The sequence below is a fragment of the Canis lupus genome, chromosome 30 (assembly GCF_003254725.2).
Source record: "Canis lupus dingo isolate Sandy chromosome 30, ASM325472v2, whole genome shotgun sequence".
Classification (NCBI taxonomy): domain Eukaryota; kingdom Metazoa; phylum Chordata; class Mammalia; order Carnivora; family Canidae; genus Canis; species Canis lupus.
Genome location: NC_064272.1, coordinates 28,042,483 through 28,067,370, shown reverse-complemented (window position 1 = coordinate 28,067,370; position 24,888 = coordinate 28,042,483). Strand labels below are relative to the sequence as shown.

Sequence of the window (24,888 nt, the reverse complement as noted above, 5' to 3'; positions counted from 1 at the left end):
TTCTAAGGGACAGAAATTAACTTTATTTGCTATGGGGGCATCCTCATATATTCCTGCAACTAATATGGGAAAACCTAAATTTTGAGGGTAGGATGCATGAAGAAAAGGGAAAAAAAGGTTAACCATTTATCAATACGTAAGTAGCATTCTGGGTGATTTATCTTATTAAAAGGAAATCCTTCTGTATTTAATAAAGTTTAAAATAATGTAAGGTAAGGGCCAGAATAAAAAACAGATAATGGGGGCACCTGGGTGGCTCAGTGTGTTGAGCATCTGCCTTCCACTCAGGTCGTGATCCCAGGGTCCTGGTCCTGGGATCGTCCTCAACATGGGTATCCCCAGCATCAGGAGCCTGCTTCTCCCTCTCCCTCTGCCTGCTTCCATACCTCGCCACCCCCCTACCCGGGTCCGTCCTCTTTCTCAAATAAATAAAAAAATCTTAACAAAAACAAACAGATAATGAAGCTCCTCTTTTTACTGCTGTACTTACTGAGGCATGGATGAATTTAAAATTTTATTTAAATTAAGAAGTAAATGGAAAACAGCTCCGAAGTTATCTTTCTTCAACATGTTCTCTTTGATGATTCCTGAAGCTCACTGATTTTCTTCTGACCCTTAATAAACACCTACTATGTTCCAGGCTCCTTATTGGAGACCATGGATACAAAAGCTGAAGACCCGGTCCCCACACTTACAGGAGCTTAGAGTCTGGTGGGAAGCGAATAAGGAGACAGTTCAAATCTGGTGCAGTGACACTGTGGGCATACACAAGAGGGGACTCCTAACCTGGATGGGTTATGCCCTAAGTCTTCCCAGAGAAACCTTTCCTGAGTCTTGAAAGACAAGAAAGAGCCAGAAAGAGGTAGGATGTCAGTAAAAGGAGCAGCATAAGCAAAGGAATGACAAAGCATGGTGTGTTCGGGAAAACTGCAATTACTGGTGATTTCAAAATAGGTATGAATTAAGGTATGACAAGATCCAAGGCTGGAGAGAAAGATGTGGAGCTGGCAAAGCTCTTTGTTTGCCAGGCTAAAGAGGTTAGTTTCTACCCCAAGGTTATGAGGTACCACTGAAGGATTAAATTTGGCAGTGATAGATTCCTGTTGGCACTGTGAAAACTGGCTTGGCGGAAAATAAGATTAGAGACTGGGCAGCTGGTTAGGAGAGGCAATAGAGATCTAGGCAAAAGATGAGGCCGGAACACAGGGGCAGAAATAATGGACAAGTGGGTGGATTTGAAAGAGGTTAAGAGAAAAGAAAAAAGAAAAAAGAAAAGAAAGAGGTTTAGGTGGTTTGATCTTTAAGACTTGGAGGCTGGTAAACTGTGTGTGGATCTAGGCAGATGATCATGCTATCATGAGGGAGAAAAGAGGAGAGAGAACAACTTTCTCCTCCGGGTTTAAGGGTTGTTGGTGGGAAGTGCTGGGGAGGGGAAGGATGGAGAGTGGAGTTTGAGTTTAGACATGTTTGATGTACCTGTAGCAGATCCCAGGGGAGATGTCTAATAGGTAGATCAACTTGGAAGTCTGCCTGTCTGCAGAGGCTGGGGCTAGAGATACAAACTTGAAAGCCCTATTAGTTTCCTATTGTTGCTGTAACAAATAATCACAAATTTGGTGGCCTAAAGCAACACAAATTTAAGTTCTTAGAGTTCTGGAGGGCAGAATTATGAAATGAGTTTTACAGTCTAAAGCGAAGGTGTCAAAGTCAGGCTGGTTCCTTCTGGAGACTTTAGGAAAGAATTTCTTACCTTCCTTTCTCCAGATCCCAGAGGCTATCCACATTCCTTGGCTCACCCGCCTACATGATCACACCTTTTCTCCCTCTTTGTCACCACATAGTTTCCTTCTGATTCCAATATGTCCTGTTTCTCTCCCATAAACCCTTGGGATTACATGTCCTCTGCTGGGATAATCCAGGACAATCCCCCATTTCAAGGGCCTTTAGACCAAATCTGTAAAGTCCCTTTTGCTATGCAGAGTAATATTCATGGCTTCCAGGGATTAGGGCCTGGAACATCCTTGGGGCCACTATTCAGCTGATCACAGAAGTTAAGAGCATTTCAGAGCCATTAAAAAGGATGAAATTATTTTTGGAAAAGTGGAGAATCAGGAGAATACTGTCACAGAAGCTAAGAGAACATTTCTGGGAGGAAGAGATACCTGGTCAAATGCCGCCAAGAGGTTAACCAAGAGATAAGAACTGAAAATTGCCACTTTAGCCACTAGGCCACGGTAAGGCCAATGTCAGTGAAGTGGCCCAGGTGGAAATTAAACTGGAATAGGCTGAAGAATAAATGAAAAATGAAAAAGTGAAGATGGTAACTGTAGGCAACTGTTTGTGGAGAAGCTTAGCTACAACAACAACAATAGGAAAAAGGGCAATGGGTGAGAGAAACACAAGGCCAACAGCTGGAGGGTTACTGCTCCTTAGATGCTGAGGAAACAGGAGTAACACATAACACATGGTAAGAGTGTGAAGGTGGAAGAGAAAACTGCGAGTCCTCTGACGGGCAGAGGTGGGAGGATGAGTCCAGAGAAGAGGGAGTGGTGAGAAAGGCACAGAAGAGAAGGGATGCTTCTGCTCCAAAAGGAAGGAGTGAGGATGAATGAGGCATTGGGCGCCAACCCATGGTAGGCAGTAGGTGAGGGAGGAAGAGGTGGCTAAGGACCTTTGTTTTGACTGATGCTTTTCTCTGAGAGGCAGGAGGTGAAAGACCTGTCTACCAAGAGTAAAGGGAGAGAAGTGGGAAGCTTAAGAACAGTGAAGGTTCAAAATGGCAGTGGGGATGAATGCTGAAGGCTAGGATTGGGAACGTGCATAGTGTTAGATCAGTGACAGGGCTGGGACCTCAGTCTGTGGCATTTGAAAGTCAAAACCAAGCAACAGAAACTAAACTTGCAAGGACTAAGAAGGGAAGGATGATCACTTTAAGGATGCAGCTCTGTAACAGAATCACCTCTGTATATTTGCAGGAGATCTGGCCATTTTTCTGAGTCTTCACACAACTCAGGTAAGTTTGCTAAAATATCTCAAGCCTACCAGGGTTTGAATCACACACTTAGAGCAAATTTGAAGAAACATTTTTAAAATGTGTAATCCATTTCAGAGTCATGAGTATTTTGATTACGTAGTTTTTATTTTAGACGAACATTATTGTAAAAAAAAGTTCACCTGGAATAAAATCCATTAAAAAAAAACAAAACAAAACCACAGCATCAGTATCAGTATACAGTTAATGAATTGGCTTAAACAAGATTAACCACATGACAGGTTCACTTTATCTGCAGGAGCTTTTCACATTAAGCTGTTGAAGCAAAAATAAAATAAGCTGAAACGTACACAGAAGGATAATTCTATGGAAAAACTAGGTATTTCCCATTAGGGGCATGATTTTAGTCAAATAGTTTATGGCATGTTGCACTAAAGAAACTGCAGTGTCAGCTGCAAACAAACAAAATAAAACCCATCTGTAAGGCCATAGGAATGAATTATAATAAATTCACATTTTTAAAAAGGTAAGAAAATGAAACAAGAAGTTCTATTAGTTCTTGGCAATAATAAATGTAACTGCATATGGCACAAGCATTTCAAAAAATGAAGTAAAATTTGAAAACACCCCTAAACTAATGGGGATGTTTAAACTAGTTTAAACTAATTTGCTAATTTTCACTTCTGTAAAGTTCAGTCATTTAGAATTTTTTCATCCTAAACAGGACTCCCATTAATTTTATTAATCTAAAAAAAAGACTGATTTTCTGTAAAATTGTGCCGGGATTTAAAATTTTATTAGCATATCCTATCCCTCTAGGTCCCTCTAGGACAAGGAACTTCATTTTTAGACATTCCATTTCCCTCCCTTCTTTGGATATAACAAGAAGGGAAAAAGGAATGTCCTTTCTGTTAAAAGAAAAATTCTAAAAACCCTGACAGCAAAAATGAGTGCTTAAAATCTGAGATAAGTAAACCAACATAATGAAATGCTGTTTTAAAATTTGAAGCTTAGAAGCTCATCTTTAAAGATTAAGTACTAAATTTATAAAGAAATCTAAGTCATGAATTAGAAAAAAAAAAAGGTCTGCTTAAATGCATCACTTACTGTTCACAGGAAAAAGTTTATAAGTCTTAATACAGATTCTCAGCATTCAGAATCTGTAAAATGGAGTTATAATCTCTTACTTAGAAATTTCTGCAAATGTTCATCTATATTGCACAACTAAATTTCTTAATGGAGACAGGGAGATCATACCTTTTTTTGCACTAGTGGATATGACATGTATGTTCTATTCTAGAGTAAACTATCTCCTACCTTTTCCAATGATGTCTTTAGTCCAAAACAAAACATGTAATCTAAACGGTGTTGGATGCTTAAAGGCTGGCTCACCGGTTTTCTACCAGGTATTAGAATACTAGTTAGCTAAATGAGGTATAATTAAAAAATAGTCCTTCAAAGTAAAGAGTATAGTCTTCTGAACATTTATAACAAAGACTGCACAAAATGTTCATGTAAATAGTAAGAAACCCTGTGGCATCTCCTAACCAATGCACAGGTGGATTATTTTCTCTTAATCTGTATGAAATAAAACATAGCTAAAATAAATTCCCAGTGAAACGTTTTACAGTCAACTGGTTTACATGCTACTGAGTTACAGCACATTTTCAGTGTCTGATATCCTCAGACTCTATTTGAAAAGGTCTAGTCCAATCATTGTCAAAAATTAGCACACTGATAATAAAGTGCAGCCACCGAACCACTAATACTGCTGCAAAAGTCTTCATGTACCTTATCCATTAGACCACAAACATGTTCACACAAAACTAGATTTCTTCAGTTTCAGCAGGGAACAGACAGTTATCTGTCACTAAATTCATCTACCAATAGAAAAAATAATGCACTCTATGTACATTATTAAGCAAAGTGGAATATTTATTGGGTCATTTTACCATGCAGAAAGTGAATTTCCTATGGTCTTAGCTCAAATTATATACAATTTAGCAAAGCTAAATGTAAGAAAATAGCAAGGACGATTTATTTCTATATAACAGAGCGTATCCCCCCAAGTTGCTGCTACTTCAAAGAGCACTTTTAGACTCTTCTAACTTTTACAGGCTCTTTCAAAGGGAATTTCATGGAGACTAATTATTAACCCACGTAAGACAAAAGAAGAGAGAAGGAATGAAACAAAAGCAAAGCACTGTGTTTAACAAAAAAGAAAGAAAGAAAGAAAAAAAGCTAACCACAGAATATGTCAGTTTTGGTTTGCAGACAACCCCTGAGATATAAACCAAAGTGTTAAGACACCAAATAGTCAGAGGTAAATTACTAGGAGGATTACATTCATTCATGGTGTCCTAGCACTTGCCTTTTACAAAGTACTTCGTTACCGTTCAGAAAGCTCAACTGCTTGGATCTTTTTCAGAAAATTAGTAAATACAAGATGTTTCTAAGATTACTTTTCCTTTCCAAAAATGCATCTAATTTTAAAATGGTAGATGTACAATCAACTTCCAACCAAGCAACTACTGATTATACTGGGATACCAACAGGTGCCTTTAAGCCTATAGGTAAATACAAAAAACAAAACAAAAGAATCAAGAAGGCTGAAATTTGTCAACATTAAGTTTAGTGTATCCATCAAAACTAGCTCTGGTCTATCTGCCGCCGCTAAGCTGTACAGAAGTTTTCAAACAAGTAGTAAAGGTTTGACTGGTCCAAGCATTCTAACACTACGTCTTAATCTGAAGCACGATGCTCTGTGGTAACAAACAATCCATTTCCATTTTCATCTCCCCTCTAAACTATCAAGCATGATGGTATGATGGTAACCTTCATGAAACACAAAAGGCCTAAGAGGAAGAGTAATTATTGACAGGATTCATTTCCCTAATTACCTATTCATCACTCCCTTCTGTATTATGACGCTGAAAGGCTAGAATAACAGCAACGACAAGATGATCTGAATTTGGCACATAAGTTAATGCTAAATACCATTTTTTTCCTTATGTGAAGGTTTCATCTACAAAAGGTATACCAGTACCAGTGTCTGGCGAGAAAGGCAGCTAAGCTTTTGGTTGGCTTTGGCCCAAATGACTGGACCGAGTTCTATAACAATGAACCTGAACAGATGGAACTGGGTTCTACGCATTCAAAAACAGCTGTTTTAAAATGGAAACCTTGCTCATATTTTCTCTAACGAAAAGGCAAGACTTTTCCTAGAGGCTGCACTAGGTCTAATTACCTTTGTTTAAAAAAAAAAAAAGCCCAAATAAAAACAATAAAAAATAATTCTGTTCACCATTACTAAGAGTTATCTCTATTAAATTTATATCAACAAGTTAGTCTCTCTCTCCCTATAGGTTAAATTTTCTACAAAAAAAGTCTAAATCTAATACTTAACTTTTGCAGACAGGGATCACAGTAGGAACTGGGTATTACAAATGAAACCGGCAAGCTAAAGAGTGAACTTAAGAAAAAATATATTGCATATATTACGATGCCCATATAACAGAACCACAATAAGATGCTAAAATAAAACCTAAATAGTACATCTCTCTGCCTATGTAAAATATCAGCTCAAGAAGTTCACAATTAGAAATGGACAACAATCTTCAAATACATTGTTTTTGATAACTGAGTGGTTACAATTGGTCAAACAGGAAAAAATAGTAAATACCCCAGGAAAAGTGAGATTAAGGTAATTTCCAAATGTAGCTTCTATTGATTAGACAGAGGTAGCCAATGAAAAAGTGACTTAGTCAGCTACCCAAACTCTCTGGCAAAAAGGTCAGGAATGAAGCAAAACTCTAAACTACCTGAAGAAATAAAGGAATTGTGGCCTCTGATGAATAGATGGACATTTTTAAGATCAATTTGATCAGAATTCAATGATTCTTATTTAAGGAAATCACAAATTAGAGCCCTTAAAAAAATTCTGTCAATGCAATAACATTTGGCCACATGAACCACACCAAACATCTTTTAATTTTAGTAAATTAACCTCTGCTTTAAATGTTTTGCTTTTTTCAAACATCCCCAAGTGCACAAATTTGTCTGGAACTTCAGGAGGCAAAAGTGTGCAAATCCGAGTCTGAGACTGTGCTGTAGCAGGGACAGACTAACACTGATGTGCAAAGTGAAAAAGAAAAGATAGCAGCTTTCTGGGACAAACCAAAGAAGAAACAAGTTAAGTCCTGCGCATGTCTCCACTTCATTGCTTCCATGTTTGAAAAAAGGAGCCTGTTATCTTGATAGACCTTCTAGAAGGCTGGAAACCATGTGGCATTCTGTGTCGGGAAGTCTAGGTTCAGTGGTGCTCTCAGCAGCAGCCGGGTGGTGTGATTCTGAGGCTGGCTGACCTGTGCTTTCAGAGAAGCAGGAAAGGGTCCTTTAGGTGTGCTGCAGTCTCTCAGAAAGAGTTCATCAAAGTAGTGAACAACGGAAGAAACTGGTCTTCTTTGATCGGTTCTCTGTTATTTTCACTGGTCCACCTGAACCTGATGAATTGCTGTCATTCTAAAAAAGGGAACATAAAATTACCAAGGAAATAAAAGTTTCGTGGTTTGATCTCAATTATTTAAAACATACAAGCATCAAACCACACCACAAATGTGTATTCCATAGAGTATTTTATTAGAAAGGGAACTCATCAGGCTTTGATGTTGTCAGTATCTTTGGAAGTGGATTAAGATGAGAAAAATATTTTTAGGATAGCATCTTTTATATTAATAATATATTAGATGCGAAGCTCCTATTTCCAGTTCAGAGAAATTACAGCCAATGGAGTGTTAAGTTTCAAGGCTAATGTTAAGATACAGGTATAGGCAAAACTCTTGCCAGAGGTAAAAAGAGTTGCTAATGTAAGGTATACAATTATATTCAGGATTCTGATGAAAACAAACTTTCAAGGTGGTCCTAATGATTTGTCACTGACATCATTTCTAATTTAAGTGAACTTTAGCAACTTTAAGATCATATTCATATATAGATACAAATATCTGTCACATGAAAACCAAGCTAGATCATTTCATGTCATTATTAATCTAATTATTCTGCTCAAAATTCTATTAAAGACCACCTAAAGAGTCAGATGAAAAAACAGAAGCAGCTGCAGTTTAAAAGAAACTTGAAGAAATAGAAATAAGAATCAAGCTTCAACCAGGTGAATATGGGTCAGGAAAGAAATGAGTCAGTGTGAATATATTATCATCAGGCCTATCCTATTGATCAAATAAATAAACAGCAAAAATAAGAGAACAAATTTAACAAATAGCATAATGCAAATAAAAATTATAAGTGATACAAACCATTTTTCTGTTGAGTTTTGTCATTATATCTCGTGCAAGTGTAAAAAATGCCTAAAGGTAAACCAAAAATTGTATTAATAAATATTTATAATATAGTCTTAAGTAGAAATGTAGAACTTTTTCATTATTTCATTATAAGACATCTGATACTTTTTTTTTAAATTTTATTTATTTATTCATGAGAGACCCAGAGAGAGAGAGAGAGAGAGAGAGGCAGAGACACAGGCAGAGGGAGAAGCAGGCTCCATGAAGGAGCCCGATGCGGGACTCAATCCAGGGTCTCTAGGATCACCCCCTACGCCAAAGGCAGTGCAAAACCACTGAGCCACCTGGGCTGCCCACATTTGATACTTAATTAAGAAAGAACAGAACCTTAATCACAGTCCACATGTGAATACTGTATCTTATTTTTCAATGATATCACAAAACTGTCAGTCATGGGGCGCCTGGGTGGCTCAGTCAGTTGAGCATCTGATTCTTGGTTTCAGATCAGGCCTTGATCTTGGGATTGTGGGACTGAGCCCAGAGTCAGGCTCTGGAGTCTGCTGGAGATTATCTCCCTCTCCCTCTCTTCCCTCTGCTCCTCCCCCTGCTCATACATCCATGCTCTTTCTTTCTCTAAAATAAATAAACTAAAAATTAAAAAAAAAACTGACATTCATTCAGTCATCAAATATTTTCTGCACATTATATCTAGCACAGGTTCCTAATGTGACATTTGTTGAGTCATAGGTGGCTTCCTCAGTACACCAAAAGCACCAGGGTTGGGGGTAGGGGGGCAGAGACTCTCAGTCACCCCAGGTCCTCAAAGCAGGGCACAGTGCCTTGTTTTCGAGATGCTGAATATCTCTGTTCAATAATCAAATGAATAATTATGTACTACTCTAGTTTTAGAATCCATTTTCACAAAAATCTCTTTTATCCCCAATCTCCTCTCTTTCAAATTGTTTTCATTCTTGTATCTGAGAATTATATCATCTTCTGTCTTAGCTCAGCTAAATTCCTCACTGTGGAAATCAGTTCAAATAGGACAAATCTGATTAATCTCAGTGACATTTTGTGCCTAGTGCCTCTTGACCCAGACCAAACATTTTTTTAAACCTACCATCTCTACTTTGTTTCTACAGAGCCAAGACTTTTTAAAAAAAGATTTTAAGTAATCTCTACACCCAGTGTGGGGCTTGAACTCACAACCCCAAGATCAAGAGTTGCATGCTCCACTGAGTGTACCTTGCAAGTGACCTCTACAGAGCCAAGACTCTTAAAGAATCTTCAGTTGTCCCCATGCTAAACCCATAACTGTCAGTCTCTTTGTCCCCAACCACTCCTGATGCCCCCCAAAGATGTTCAGCAGAAAGATTATGTCCAATCAAGTCGAACAGAAACAATGATAACCACTATTATCACTTATTATCAATGTTCTACTGTCACACTGGTCACCTCTGAATCTAAATTTCTAAAGAAGCTGATCCCAGTTTTTATGAAAAGCTAACTACACTAAAATAAAGCTCGGGGAAAAGTCCTAATTTCTGTCGAATACCTGGTCAAAATAAGCAGCTTGGGCACCTCCCCGCTCTGTACTTCCATAACTCAAAGCTCTCTGTAAGCCACAGATTGTGATCAGGGTACAGCCACAGAGACTAAGCCTGCTCCATCAAGCCAGGGTATGGAGTTCACTTTGTGAGAGCAACCCAATCTAGGCCATCTCAGTGAACAAATTTTCTCCTACTTCTACTTAAGAGGCTCCCCTCTTTCTGACGGAAGGAAATCCTTTTGTGGTAAGCAGGAGGAAGTATTTTTCTGCTTATCTATGCTTGTGTAAATAAATCAACAGAAGCTTCCTGTTTCCTAACATCCATTAGCCAACCTGAAAAATTAGTATTAGTTATTGAAAACAAAAAGTTCAGATCAGTGTGCCCTAGCCAATAAAGTAATTTAAATGTCGATTTTTTAGCCATAATGTTATGATAAATGGTGAGTAACCTAAGAAATTGAATGTCTACAAAACCATTAATATTACAGTTTATTGAATTATATGTATTAACACACATGTATCATTTTTACGACCAGTTTAAAATATATTTTTTAAGATTTTATTTGACAGAGAGAAAGAGAGCACGTGTGTGCACAAGCAGGGGGAGCAGCAGGCAGAGGGAGAGGGAGAAGCAGGCTCTCCCCTGAGCAGAGAGCCTGATACAGGGCTCGATCCCAGGATCCTGGGATCATGACCTGAGCCAAAGGCAGACGCTTAACTGACTGAGCTACACAGGCACCCCTATAAAATGTTTTAAAGAAAGAAAATATTATCAACAATTCTGCCCTTTGTAAAGAAAATCTATTCTTAGAAGACTCTGGATGATTTGGTTGTCTTTAACAGTTCACTTACTGAAAATTTATTAAAACTAATCTCTGATAGGGATGCCTGAATGGCTCAGCAGTTGAGCTCTTGCCTTCGGCTCAGGGCATGATCCTAGTCCTGGGATCGAGTCCCACATCGGGCTCCCTGCGGGGAGCCTGCTTCTCCCTCTGCCTATGTTTCTGCCTCTCTCTCTCTGTGTCTTTCATGAATAAATAAATAAAATCTTTTAAAAAAAAACTAATCTCTGATAAACATGCTTGTTTCTACTAACGGCTGTTGTGTTACAATTTGTCATGCTTAATCTTAGGGAATCTGTTAAATAATCAGTTTAATTCTCTCTTGAGAGAGTACAGACATGAAAGTAATTAAGATTCTCCTGCTATAGGCTACTAAAGGATGACATGAACCATGATAAATAAGCAGAACACAGTGCTTGGTCGGCAAGTACAGGATTTCTGGCTTCCCCAACAAAGGTCAAAGCTGAACTTGAAGGACCTTCTACCTTCTGTTCAGTGAATCTTAACTGAGCAATCTCCTATAGCCCACGTGGGAGCTGGGTGCTAGAAATTCAACAACCTGGGTCCACAATAAAAGTTAGAAGCATAAAAGTTCACAAAATGGAGGTGGAGCTCACAGAAGGCATTCACTAAGAAAATGACAAGTCTTGGAGGACCACTTGAACACAGAGACCTAAGCTCTAATGCTACCACATAATAAATCATGGAAAGTTTCCTTCTTACCTCCTCTACGTTTGTACTGGATTTTGCACTTGTCTCCAAGAATTTAATCCCATAGTCAATTGCTAACTGAAAGGCAAACAGACATTTAAATTCCATTCAAGTTACTTCAGTATATAAAAAGCATTTCCATCTTCTAGGTTGTTCAAAGTCTCAAAGGTAGAGGATCTAGTGGAGAACTCTTGTGGTCCATAATTTCTTTGCTTTCTATGTTTGAAATGTAGACATCTCACTTAATCATCATAAATAAAATGGCAGCACTTCAACTCAAAACATAACTTAAGTAATTCTTTTTTTCTATTATACTTTAGCTCTCTAATATATTTACAAGAAAAACCATGAGACACATACCCGCTCTTATCATTAATTGGGGATTTCACTGATCCCTTTTACCTGACCCAAAGTACAACTCTCCAATGGTTACTATACTGACTTATTATTTGTTAATAAATTGGTACATAAAAGAATGAAAGCTTTAAATACTGAGCACGCACTGCTTTTTGTTTTTATTTAGTTTCTATTTCTATCTACTCCAAAAAGCTCCCAGTTCATTTAAAATAACAAGATTAAATGAACGTTCTTAAGGGAAAAAAACTTTGCAGACAGATTTAAAAACAAAATATATATTGCATGTATCACTAAAAAAAGGCTAAAGCAAAATTCCAAGATTTAAAAACTGAAGCCTCTAAGCTAATTTAGAAAAATGTCATGGGAGTAAATATGTACATGTAATACACTCTTGCTATTTTTCAGGATAACAAAATAGAGAAATGCCTATAAATGACACCCACAGTTTGGTAACTTAAAGTAGTTTATCCATAATGACCTAAATCTAATATGGAGTAAAATATTCTTAGGAAAAAAATAATGAATTGGAAATGATTACTGTTTAAATTTCTCCTATCTTATTACTTTTATTTGAAGAGAATGATTTACTTGATCTTTAAAACTGGGCATTTTCACACAGATGTGGAAGAAAAGAGCCTGAACTCTAAAGCTGCAGGAATTTGAAAAAGGAGCAATTTGTATCTCCCAGAAAACAGCAAATTCTTCAGGAATGAGTCATGACTACACAGTATATGGAGCTGGATCTTGAATACTAATTCATACCATTCAAGTATGGATTACATCTCTTTGTTGTTTTTTTAAAGGATTAAAATACAGATAATTTTCACACTGAAATCAATAATTAAGTAATACTGAGGAAATGAATGCTTCATGTGAATAGGTTCCAATCTTCATGCATTCGGTTCAAATTTACCTTCTCTCCTCTTTCTTTTGACACTTGTCTTTTGTCATTCATATCACATTTGTTACCCAGGATCATTCTTTCAACATCTGAAGAGGCATGCTGCAAGGAGAAAATCGTATGTTATAAAAACAGCCTGAGCAAAACACAGTTATTCAATAAACAAATCCTAACCTGTCAGAAACATCCATAAATTTAATAATAAGACAAATAATCTTTTGCTCAACACAAGGGCTGATGCAGAGAAAAATTTAAAAGATGGGAGGAGGGAAAAGCTACAGCAAAGAGCCTATGCAAACTTTTCCCCCAAAGGCTTGCAGCCATTTTTAGGCCTTTTTTTTGTACATGAACAAACAGAAATAAAATCTATGGTTATCCAACAACAAAACTTCCAAATATTAGTTTGGGACAAAGAAGAAAAGAAAATAGTAGTGAGTGAGCCAATGGAGAAAGTATTCTGGATTCTGAACTACACAAAATATTAAATCATGTAAGTTAATATAAATGTGTACAAAATGACTTTAAAGTCAGATTTCTTTCTGTAATGTCAAAGACATAAAAAAAAATCTTAATACCAATCAACCTGGAATTAAAACAAATTTCAAATATCTACGATGGAGAAAATGTTAGAAAGGAAAAATGATAAGTTGCTAGAATAAAGAGATATCTTTCTGGGAGTCAGATGCTAAAGCTATAGGAGCACAAGTCCCTTCTTTCTGGCCTCAGTTTTTTCATGTGTAACCTAGGGACTTGTATTAAAGTATTTTCAAGATCTGGCCCAAGTTTAAAATTCTGTGAAACTGCTCCTCTCTCTGTACCTCCCCGTCTGACAGTGGTCGGACTGGCAGCACCAGAGATCACTCTGTTTGTGGTGCTCTCAGAACAAGAGGGCCTGACCTGCCCATGCCCTACTTCTCAGCAGCTCAGCTGCCGCTTCCAGAGACAGAAGGAGCCCTTAGCAAGCACCCAGCAGGACTCCTCTCTACTATCATCATTCTCCTCCCATACATACCTCTTCGATGTTTCTTATCCAATTTTTAATATTGTCAAAGGACTTTTCATTTGTGATGTCATAGACCAGCATAATTCCCTGTAAGGAAAAAAAAACTTTATTTAGTATTTCATATATCTTAAAGTTATAGAATATAATGTCAGTGTACTCCTACCCTCCAGAAACCTTTTGTTTGTCCTTTATTTTATCTTTTTAATTAAAAGGGATTTGTAATAAAAATTTTAAAGTACAAAGAAGGAAAAATAAATAAATAAATTCTTACACTATCACACCATGTAAATAAATAGTCTGTAAACATTTCTACTGTTAACCTTTAATGAATTAGTGATTATGGTAAAGGTGATACACCTTTTATATCTGACTGCATGTGATAAGAATCAGCACCAACTAGAGTTGAAGGAGTGTTTAAGTTAAAACAGAGATAGTGATGAGAGAAAGAGATAATCACTTCTGTTGTGTACTTGTTTATTGCAAGTAGAAATGTCTTGTTTCTTACTTCTGTACTAAGATCAGATCCATACCGCTTTAAAATTATTTCTTTTTTCACTTAAAAAAATTATTTCTTATATGGGCTGTTCAAAGTGTCACTGTCTACATAAATCATAGACACTTAAAATATAATACATTTTTTTATAATACATTTGTTATACAGGTTTAAGGAAAGGCATTGTCATCATATTTTTAAAGGCCATCATATCTTCTATTTCTAAAAGGTTTATCTTCTAAATATATCAACTGACACTTGTATGCTAACTATTCCAAAATCTGTTATCACTAGACCACACTCCTGTGTTAAGTGCTAGATGTACCTGTCTATCCACTCAACAAGTATTTAGTGAGCACGTACTATGTGCCTTATACTATATGTTGTGCTACTCGCAGTGAAGAAGACAGACAAGGCCCCTTCCTCTCTCATGGACGGCTAGCAAAGAAAACAATAAACCAATAATTATTCAATTTGTTTTAACATTGACAACTACTATAAAGAAGTATGGGGAGTTTTGAGTACAAATGCCGATCTAATCTGGTTGAGGGGATGGGTTGGTCAGGGAAGTCTTCCCTGAGAAAATGACAGTAAAGCCAAGACCTGAAGTCTGAGCAGACTTGAACTGGGCAATGGAATTGAGGCTGGGGTGAAAGGGAAAGCCACCGTACCAACACCAACAGAAATGTGAGTATCCTGCTGACCAGAATGGCCCAGAACTCACTGGACTGAGTGAAAGAAAGTCAGCTTGGTAAGAGTGCACAGATCCGACAGAGAAGGGCACATGATGAAATGAAAGAGATAGACAGGGTCAGATGTGCTTTGAAGACCAATGACCGGATAGCAGCCCCCAAATGTCCCGTGTGGTCACCAAAATTCAACTGAGTAAAACACAAGCTTGTCTTTGTCCCCTCTAAGTCTTGTCTTCCTCTTTGTATTCTCGTTTTGTTAAAGGGCAATAGAACCCTGCCAGCCAGCCCAAGCAGACCCCTGGGAGTTACCTCCTCATAGCCAGGGAGTCACTAAGTCCTGTAGGCCTGACAACCACAATATCGCCCGATTCTGACCCTCCAACTCTCATGCATGGCCTTATTCATATTCTCATCTATTAGCCTTTACCTGAATTACTGTCATTGTCTTTAACTGGTCTCCCAGCTTTTGCAAAAATATACAATCGCTCAGAACATATGCAGGAGTTCCAAAACATCTACAAGTTAATTACCTGATTAATATTATGAAGACCAATGGCAAAACATGCAGTTACTAAACAAAGAACATTAAAAAAAAAAAACCAACAAAAAGCCTTTAAATGTCTTGTTTCCATATCCCCAAACCTATCTCCCCCATTGTACCAGACTCTAGCTTGGATCCTATGAACTTGACAAATGAATATTCATGTTTTACTTTCACTTGAAGAGTTATAAAACCCTTAAACACACTCACCATGGCTCCTCTATAATATGCTGTTGTAATGGTTCGAAATCTTTCCTGACCTGCTGTGTCCCTAAAATTTGAAACAAAGGAGAGAGTGGTTTTAAAAGTTATCACCAGCATCACTGAAGAGAAATCTTAAGCTGTGGATAGAATTCTGGTCTGCTCACAAAAGCAGTGGTTTCAAGGGAAAGGGGAATGGGACACCAGGAGAGCCTGCTGTGTGTCTGTGAGCTGGAGGCGGAGGTGGCCACAGGGGCCTGTCAGGAGCTCACAATGACTCTGGTGGGAAACTTGGACCTTCATGATAAAAGCAGCAACAGGAAAATACATGGCCCTGCTAGGAACTGGCATGTTCTATTAGTCAAACACACGTGGGAGAGAATAGAGAATAGTTCTAAATTCTTGGATCCCTGTAGGTAGTTATAATTCTTTTTATAAATGCCTAATGATTAAGGCATTTTGCTCTCTTGACTGAAAGTCTGATTTTTGTACAAAGCAAGCATTTGGGCTGGACTTACTACTGTGTAAATTCTGCTCAGCAGAGCACACTCAAATGGATCTCCTCAAGAACTTTTTCAGTTATAGAGCCTGGGATTAAATGGGAGCCTGGAGTTTCACACATAATGGTTGACAATGTTTCCAAAGATTTTAAAATATGAATACCACCTCAAAATTACATAAGCTTTCATGTATTCTTGCTTTTTGGCTGATGGCATTCTCTTAAAATACATTCGGAAAAATTCAGAAATTTCTCATTACGTTGATTGAAACAATCCCTCTAAAGGGAGTCAAATTTCTTTGGTATCTGGGAAAATCAGTATTTCTAAATTTGCCACGCACAACCACTCCCTGTGCTACTAAGGCAAACTAAATTGTACAATTTAATTGCAGGGGAGAGAGAGGCATTTGTGGAAATATACTATAATTCTGATGCATACCAACCCAAACAAGAGATGGAGGCCCAAGGGAAATATAACAAATCAAAAACATTAATAAATACCTTAACATTCATCTATACCTCACAAAATACTTTCATCTGTGCTCACATGATGCCCATCACAGCCCAGTATAGTGGTAGGACCCCCATCCTCATTCTGCAGAAGAGGTAACAGGCTCAGGTGGGCTATGGCCTACCACTAAACCACTAAATAGCTCAGAACCTTGAACACCCTTAAGCATCTTAGGTCTCAGCTGCTTAGGACAGGGCCAGGCTCCCCACCACAGTATTCATCTTATCTTGTCATTCTCTCACTGGTCAGGATTAGATACCCAGGGCACCGGAGTTTGGTATATGGCAAACACATCATGGGGAAAACAGAAGCCAAGTAACTTTGAGCCAACCAACTATTTTGGTCTAACATACTACTTTATTTAGAACCAGCTCTGCAGTAAGGATGGAGGAAAAACCCTGCCATACTAAATGTAGGCTGTGAAAACTGAATGTAGTCTATTGCTGTTGAGAGTATTGATAAATAGTGCTATGATGTTATATTAAGTTCTAATTAGCTGACTGCTAGCTGACTGCCCACAGGCTCCTAGAAATGCTTCTTGGTGCTATGCTCAGGACTGTTCAGCACAGTCAGAAATTCTCTTTGGTTCTCCTTAAAAATTTTTTTTAGTTTAGTATCTTTAAAGTATCTGGCCTCTTAGTGAATATCAATAGATGCAAAGGGAAACCTATGGTAACCTTCACCATGTTTTCCAACGAATATACTGGGAACCACTACACTAGGCTAATATATGAAGCTGACACAATGCTCCATATTTGGGTCATTATCCCAGCTTTATCATTGACCCAGACAGATGCTCTCTGATGGACTTAACCACTCTAAGTCTTAAGTTCTTCCTCTGTAAAAGAAGGACTAGTGGATTTCAATATCATGCTCTAGTTCTAGCCTGGTTCTGAGATTCAAAGAAGAAAGAGAGCCCAAGGAAAAAGCTGATATAAATTACTTTACTATTTTGCCCTATCTGCTTCTTAATCTATGCTGCTCTAAATTTCTAAGCTTTGTCTACTGCTGTCATCATTACACACTGGATCGGTTCAGTGGTCCTCATTTTTTATTTTATTTTATTTATTTGTTCATGAGAGACAGAGAGAGAGAGAGGAAGAGACACAGGCAGAGGGAGAAGCAGGCTCCATACAGGGAGCCTGATGTGGGACTCGATCCCAGGACCCCAGGATCACACCCTGGGCCGAAGGCAGGCGCTAAACCGCTGAGCTACTCAGGGATCCCCATTTTTTTATTTAAAGAGAAGAAACATGAAAATATAAAGTGTCAGATGTGGAGGGGAACTTAGATGTCTTCAGGCTAACCAACCAATTTACCAATGAGGAAAAACAGGCCCTAAGAAGGGAAGCAATTGGCCCAAGCCCTCAGTTCAGGGGTAGAACCTAGAACCTAGATCTGTACTTCCATAGAAGAACCCATTCAGGGTTCCTTTTTTTTTTTTTTTTAATTTATTTATGATAGTCATAGAGAGAGAGAGAGAGAGGCAGAGACATAGGCAGAGGGAGAAGCAGGCTCCATGCACTGGGAGCCTGACGTGGGATTCGATCCTGGGTCTCCAGGATCGCGCCCTGGGCCAAAGGCAGGCGCCAAACCGCTGCCGCCACCCAGGGATCCCACATTCAGGGTTCCTACCACTTGACTACTCTTGCCTTATCTGTTTTCAAAGCTGCAACAACTACAATGAAAAAGTGCATGCACTCTTGAGATTTTGGTTTCCTTCCCTACAAAATTAGGGTTTGGGAAGAATGAGGTCTCAGATCTCTCTCAGCTGTAAGATCATTCCTTACCTTCCCATTCTTGGTGGAGAAACCTTTGAATAGTTACCCACTTCCCCTTGGTTCGGATAAGGAATAGATGTTTTATTTATCATAAGTTACCTCTAACTCACCACAATTCACATTTTAATTCCCACTTTCAATTCCTGATTAAGGTAGAAACTTCGTGTATAATTTTTTATTTTTATTTTTTACTTACCATATCTGAAGCTTAATTTTCTTTCCATCTAGTTCTATCGTCCTGATTTTAAAATCAATTCCTGCCAGAAGAAGAAAGAAAGAAATACTAAATTTCTCCAAATATAATCCAAGTCTTATTAGGAAAAGGACAAAGATTTCTATTGAAAAAAAAAAGCTCTCCAACGCACTGGAAAATGTGAACACAGAGAGGGTGTGAATGGTATGTTTCCTCTGAATACAGGCTGAAGAAAGGAATGCTAATTACTCTGCAAAGAATTCCCACACATGTTAAATGCAATGTATTATATGCTTCATTATTTTGATACAAATGGATCACATCCCTCAAAGTTACGTAATTTAGATAGACTGAGAACATGCCATATTTTCTGCTTCCTGAAATACATATAAACAATGATTCCTACCCCCTTTCCTGCCCCATCCTTCCCTAAAAATCACCGTGGGACCTCTTTACAATGTCTTCCTCCATCTCCTTCCATGTGTTCTTTAGGATCTGCAACTGGCTAAGGAAAAAAACAAAACCTCAAGCCCCCAAACCTGCCTATTTCAGTTCAAGAATGGGAAAATCTGCGTATTTATTTTATACAGCCAGCAAGTATCTTTTGTACATTTATTTTTTTAAACATATTTTTTAAGATTTTATTTATTTATTCATGAGAGACCCAGAGAGAGGCAAAGACAAAGGCAGAGGGAGAAGCAGACTCCTTGCAGGAGCCCGATGTGGGACTAGATCCTGGAACTCCAGGATCACGCCCTGGGCCTAAGGCAGACGCTCAACCACTGAGCCACCCAGGCGTCCCTCTTTTGTACATTTTAATAAACGTTTCTTGCATCTTACTGGCTGGAGCTGAAATAGCTAGAATAGTTTTTAGCCATGGCTGAACTTAAAATTATCTGGAGAACTTTAAAAAACTACTTATGACTAGGTCTGCTCCTTTCCCCAATTTCGGAGATTCTAACTTAGTTGGTCAAGGGTGGGACCTGTGCACTGCTAATTTTAAAATAGGTGATTCTAACTTGTAAGTAGCACTCAAGCAGGCCTGCCAGGAACCATGTGAAAGTCATTTGGGGGTCAAAAGTCCAACCCTCCCTCACTTGCTTTCCCCCCCGACTATGGTAGTTCAAAACTCGCTTAGCAATTTCAATACAAAGAACCACAAAATCCTTGACAAACATCAGAACGCTCTATCACTTATCAGCAATAAGCTGCTACTCTCTGAAGAGACAAGTTAACGAATACAACTGGACGCAATTTGCTAAATCCTTATCATCTGGCTATTCAGCTTTTAGATTTTTTTTCTATTCTTTTGTATTCTGTCCAGAGCCCCTTAAAAGTGGTTTCCAGGACATTTCAAGAAAATATGTCAATTACATATCCCCTAAACTGACTTAAACACTAAATGCTGTTCTTGGGGGGCTAGGGTGGGGGGAGAAAAGCCTTCAACAGCTATGTTACTACAATGTTTCTACATATAAATATTGATAGCACCCATAAAAGCTGCCACTTGGAGGCTCCCTAAAGTTTCAAACACTCTTCATTCATTTAAAAACATTTAGGAAATTTTCTACGGATCCAGCCTCTTGTTTTTTGTATTTGTTAGAAGGGTTACCTTTCTGTAATTTGAGGAAGTTCTACCATTATCTGTGATACTTAACCATCTTTTCACTATTCAGAGGTTTTCAATGTTTAGAAGAGTTAGGAGCTGTGGTATTTAGCTTTTGTTTACACTGCTGTCAGGAGCCAGCTGATAGACAAAACAGTACAACCTAAATTTCATAAAAATGGAAAATGGGGGGATCCCTCGGTGGCCCAACGGTTTAGCGCCTGCCTTCAGTTCAGGGCTGGGGTCCCAGGATCGAGTCCTGCATCAGGCTCCCTGCATGGAGCCTACTTCTCCCTCTGCGTGTGTGTGTGTGTGTGTGTGTGTGTGTGTGTGTCTCATGAATAAATATATAAAATCCTTAAAAAAAATAAAAAATAAAAATGAAAAATGCCATTTATATTATTATCGAAAAGCACTGGACCTGAAACTCAAAAGACCTAGACTGTAGATTGGGTTCTGTCATTGAGAACTTTTGGGAGGTTGCTTAACTGCACTGAACCTTTGTATCCTCATCCATGAAAAAAAAAGGAGGGGGACCTAATTAGATAAATTAGATAACGTGTTTAAACGTGGTTTGGGAACTCTGAAATTCCATATAAATGTAAGATATTACATATTCAGATGCTATTATCCTGCAGCTCTTATCACTTGATGCATGAATTGTGGTAACAGCTTCCCAGGACTCTGTGCCAACATCTTTCCCTGGTCTAACTTCCCTGCACGACACTGCCAGAATAACTGTTCACAATCTCTGTGGTAATGGCACCGGGATACTTAAGAAGCTATGGGTCCAACTTCCTTTGCCTGGCAATACAGCCTCTCAGAGGCACTGCTCTCCTGACAGTCACCCTCAGGGCCTCTCTCCAAGGGCCACCACACACCTCCCTGCTTGGCCCCACACCTCCTCCTCTCTGCATGTGCATGGCCACCTGGCTCACCTGGCTCTGCCCGCTTCCCTGAGGACTTCACTCTACCCATGGGTCCTCCCCAGGCCTCTCTCTCAGCTCTCAACTCGGCTATGTCCATCCCTGATGTGGCAAGTCCTGGTTTCTTCCTGTGCTATTTGGTTTTGTTAACATATTACTCTGAATTGCTCTCAAATTAAGCAAGGGGTCCATCCATCCTCTCTTTGCTAGTTAGACTGCATAGAGAAACACGTATACAGTAGATGATAAAAGGTTAAATACTCTTAGGTAAGTAAGTAAAGGTTACATTCTACTAGGTGTGGGGAGAACTAAGAACACCTTTTTAAGTTCAAAGTTTTTTTAGTATACTATAGTGACAATAGTAAGCCTGCTAAGAAATCTACTACAATGAAAATCAAGATCTTTACATTAATTAGTTTAACAATAACATCAGTAGACCACATGGTGGATTAACATTCACTTAAAAAAAAAACAAAACTATTTATTTATTTGACAGAGAGAGCGAGTGAGCGTGAGCGCAAGCAGGGGGAGTACCAGGCCAGGGATAGGGAGAAGCAGGCTCCCTGCTGAGCAAGGAGCCTGCTGCCCAATCAATGTGGGGCTCAATTCCAGGACCCCGGGATCATGACCTGAGAAGAAGTAGACGCTTAACCGACTGAGCCACCCAGGCGCCTTGGATTAACATTTACTTTAAAATTTAAAGAAAAGATAACTTCCTGAGACTACTCCAGAATTAGAATAACCAGTTATAATATAGTAATGTAATTATATCAATTAGGATGCTTTCTGCTGCAAATAATAGAAACTTCAAATCAAACTAGCTTACGGTAATTTGTTGACTCATAGAATAGGCCCAGTGGTTCAGGGATGGCTCAATCCAGTAGTTCCGGCTCATTTCTCTGTACCTCCTTTGGCTCTGCCCTTTTGGGACTATCAATTTCATCCCCTGACGGATAACGGTTCCTGACCACAACAACAATACTGAGAAGAAAAGATATCATCTTCCTGCACCTCTCACTTCAAAGTGAGGAAATGTTTCCCCAGGGCCTCCAGCAACCTTTCCTTCATGTTTCATTTCTAGAATTGTAACTATAAGAATGTCATGTCCTAGGACCTAATGCTGAGTTTTGGAACCAATCACAGCCATGGGTAGACACCAAGATTGGATTAATCTAAACTCATCCCTAAATTTAGATTAATCAAGACCCATCCCTTGAGCTGGGTCACTTCCCTGACCCATAGGATTGCTAAAAATAGGAGAGAGTAGAAAAGCTGTTGAATCAGTCATAGCGTCTGTTGGAAAAATACTCCAATCTATCAATTAATAAAATTTTATATTCATAGCTATATGAAATGGACAAATCATAACAGCTATCACTACTACCCTAACATGTATGTTACTAGGTTGGTGATAACTCTACTACTTCATCTAGTGTTTAGCCACAAACAGAAAGTATGAAGTAAAAAAATAAAAAATAAAAATAAAAATAATGAGCAACCCAGATAGTTGCCACAATATCTCTGCACTAAATCACGAACTTCACAGCCCAAGAGTCCCTGAGACTATAGCTCCAAAGCTCTGGCCTGTGCCCTAGCCTCAGATGATCAGAGATTGCAAAGAAGGAGGGCGCTATCATATCAACAGCAACAAGAACCACAGCTCATTCTGGCAAGAAGGGAGCAACTTTTTTTTTTTTTTTTTAATTTAAAAGGACTATACAATCTCAAAAACACAGCTTCTGAAGGGCATTATGCTTAGGGTAAAAAGAAAAGCTCTTCATATTTCAATAATCGTTTAGAAAGCATCATTTCTTGGCAGCACATAATACGATACCTCATGTTCAAAATGACGACCCTGAGTCATCCCAACTCATGAGCAATCCATCAGCCACCAGGCTTCATGCAGCCTGCCCAGCTGGCAACACAGCCCAACATCTATGCTCAGGAGAGAAGACTCCATCACTGCTTCCATGTTTACTGGAATATGCCCCAATATTAACATTTTAATGGCTTTAAAGTAGAGCCAGTTTTGTCATTAATATTTATCTAGTCAATAAAATAGGAAACCTACATTGTAAGAAAACATTCCCAAGGGGCTCCAAGTCATTTTCATTTTGAATTTAAATACACACACACACACACACACACACACTCTCTCTCTCTCTCTCTCTTTTTCCGAACTGATTCTCACGCTAAACAGTAGCTCATAACCAATATACATTATGCACTATAAGGAGGCAGAGAAGCAAGCTGGAAAGGAATCACAGAATTCTAGGCTTGGAAAGAACCTCAGAGAAGGTTTATTAGTTCGGTCCTCCTTGTGTGCCTAAGAAAACTGAGGCCCAGGCTGATATAGCAACTTAATCAGTTTCACAAAGACTTACTCAAAAGGGGGGTCAAAAATCAAACCTGGCATTTAAAGATCAGGCCTTCCAAAGAGGCGTGTACAGATGTCCATGTCTCCCTGGGGGAGGCCTGCTCTTTAAGAGTCCACAGCAAATCACTAGCAACAAAGGGAACATCCCTGAGTCGGAGAGTACCTTGGTACACAGGGGATTCCAGAAGCAGTGAACAGGAGTCACATTTATCAACACACGGGGCATCTAAGAACATAATATGAACTGAAAAAAGCCAACTGCAGAAATTTCCCAGACTCAAACCATTCCTATAGAATTTCAAAAATACCAAAAACCATGGTATGTATCATTTACATATACATCCATGTGAAATTAAAGTATAAAAACATCCAGGAGAAGGACTATTAACGAAATCAGTACAGGGACACCTGGGTGACTCAATGGTTGAGCATCTGTCTGCCTTTGGCCCAGGGCATGATCCTGGAGTTCTGGGATCGAGTCCCACATTGGGCTCCCCACGAGGGAGCCTGCTTCTTCCTCTGCCTGTGTCTCTGCCTTCTCTCTGTGTCTCTCATGAATAAATAAATAAAATCTTAAGAAAAAACAACAAACAACCCCCCCCCAAAAAAAAACAAAAAACAAAATCAGTATAGCTGCTACCTCTGAAAAGAAATAGAAGAAGAGGTGATTAACGAGAGGTTCAGGAGGACTTCAATTCTATCATATATTATTTCTAAAACTGAGTGATGGTACCTGAATGTGAGACTGTTTTATATTAGGTACACTTTTGTATGCCTGAAACTTTTCCTAATTTTTAAGAAGCAATAAGTAGTTATTTGAAAGAAATGACATCTGAAGACACTCATGACAGTAGAAAAACGAAACCAGATTTAGAGGAAAGGCAATTTAAAACATTTAGTGGGAGTGAGTCAAGGGCAGGGTGGGGGGGAGAAAGCAGACACTACCTCACTCCCACGTTGTTCAATATACAGAGGGCCTGTGAGCCCCTGGTGACTGGGTGTGGGTGATAGCAAGATTAGATCAAGTTCAGAGAGTGAGGGCTTAGGGTAGCAAGGAGTGCTAGCCATTTAGATTTCAAGCAGGGAGTTCAGGGGCATTTCCTGGAGGAAAAAGAAGGTTCTATCTGGGCTAAGAATAATGAAAGAATACACATTTGGTCACTTGGGAGTGGCACTCTAGGAGAGGAACAAAGGAGTTCTGATTTTCCATTCCAGTGGGTGAAGGAAGAGGATATCCTCCCTCCCCCTCAGGATGGGGGTGGGGAACTGTGCCCTGCACCTTTCAGGAGAAGGTAAAGTTGTACTTGAGGCCTCTGCATTGTCTGGGGCGCCCCAAGTTAACAAGAACAGGCAAAGACCTGGCAGTGAGGCTCTGGGAGGAACCTGGCGTGAGCAGTTGCCTAAAGCACTGCTTAT

The 24,888-nt window shown here is 38.9% G+C and overlaps 1 protein-coding gene and 1 long non-coding RNA gene across 2 annotated transcripts in view; one reads left to right on the top strand and one right to left on the bottom strand.

The window, feature by feature from the left end:
* Nucleotides 1-3,118: 3,118 nt before the first annotated feature.
* RAB8B (RAB8B, member RAS oncogene family) overlaps nt 3,119-24,888 on the bottom strand; it is a 61,676-nt gene continuing 39,906 nt past the window's right edge. Inside the window, exons 2-8 of the mRNA XM_025472578.3 lie at nt 18,567-18,627; nt 15,589-15,649; nt 13,662-13,739; nt 12,662-12,751; nt 11,404-11,469; nt 8,305-8,355; nt 3,119-7,513 (exon numbers count right to left, since the gene is read on the bottom strand). Of these exons, the coding sequence (XP_025328363.1) occupies nt 7,421-7,513; nt 8,305-8,355; nt 11,404-11,469; nt 12,662-12,751; nt 13,662-13,739; nt 15,589-15,649; nt 18,567-18,627 (500 nt within the window). The 3' untranslated portion in view covers nt 3,119-7,420. The remainder of the gene's footprint in view (nt 7,514-8,304; nt 8,356-11,403; nt 11,470-12,661; nt 12,752-13,661; nt 13,740-15,588; nt 15,650-18,566; nt 18,628-24,888) is intronic.
* The window catches only part of LOC118352844 (uncharacterized), a 49,674-nt gene continuing 43,388 nt past the window's right edge, over nt 18,603-24,888 (top strand). The window contains exon 1 of the long non-coding RNA XR_004810667.1: nt 18,603-18,767. This is a non-coding gene — a long non-coding RNA (uncharacterized LOC118352844). The remainder of the gene's footprint in view (nt 18,768-24,888) is intronic.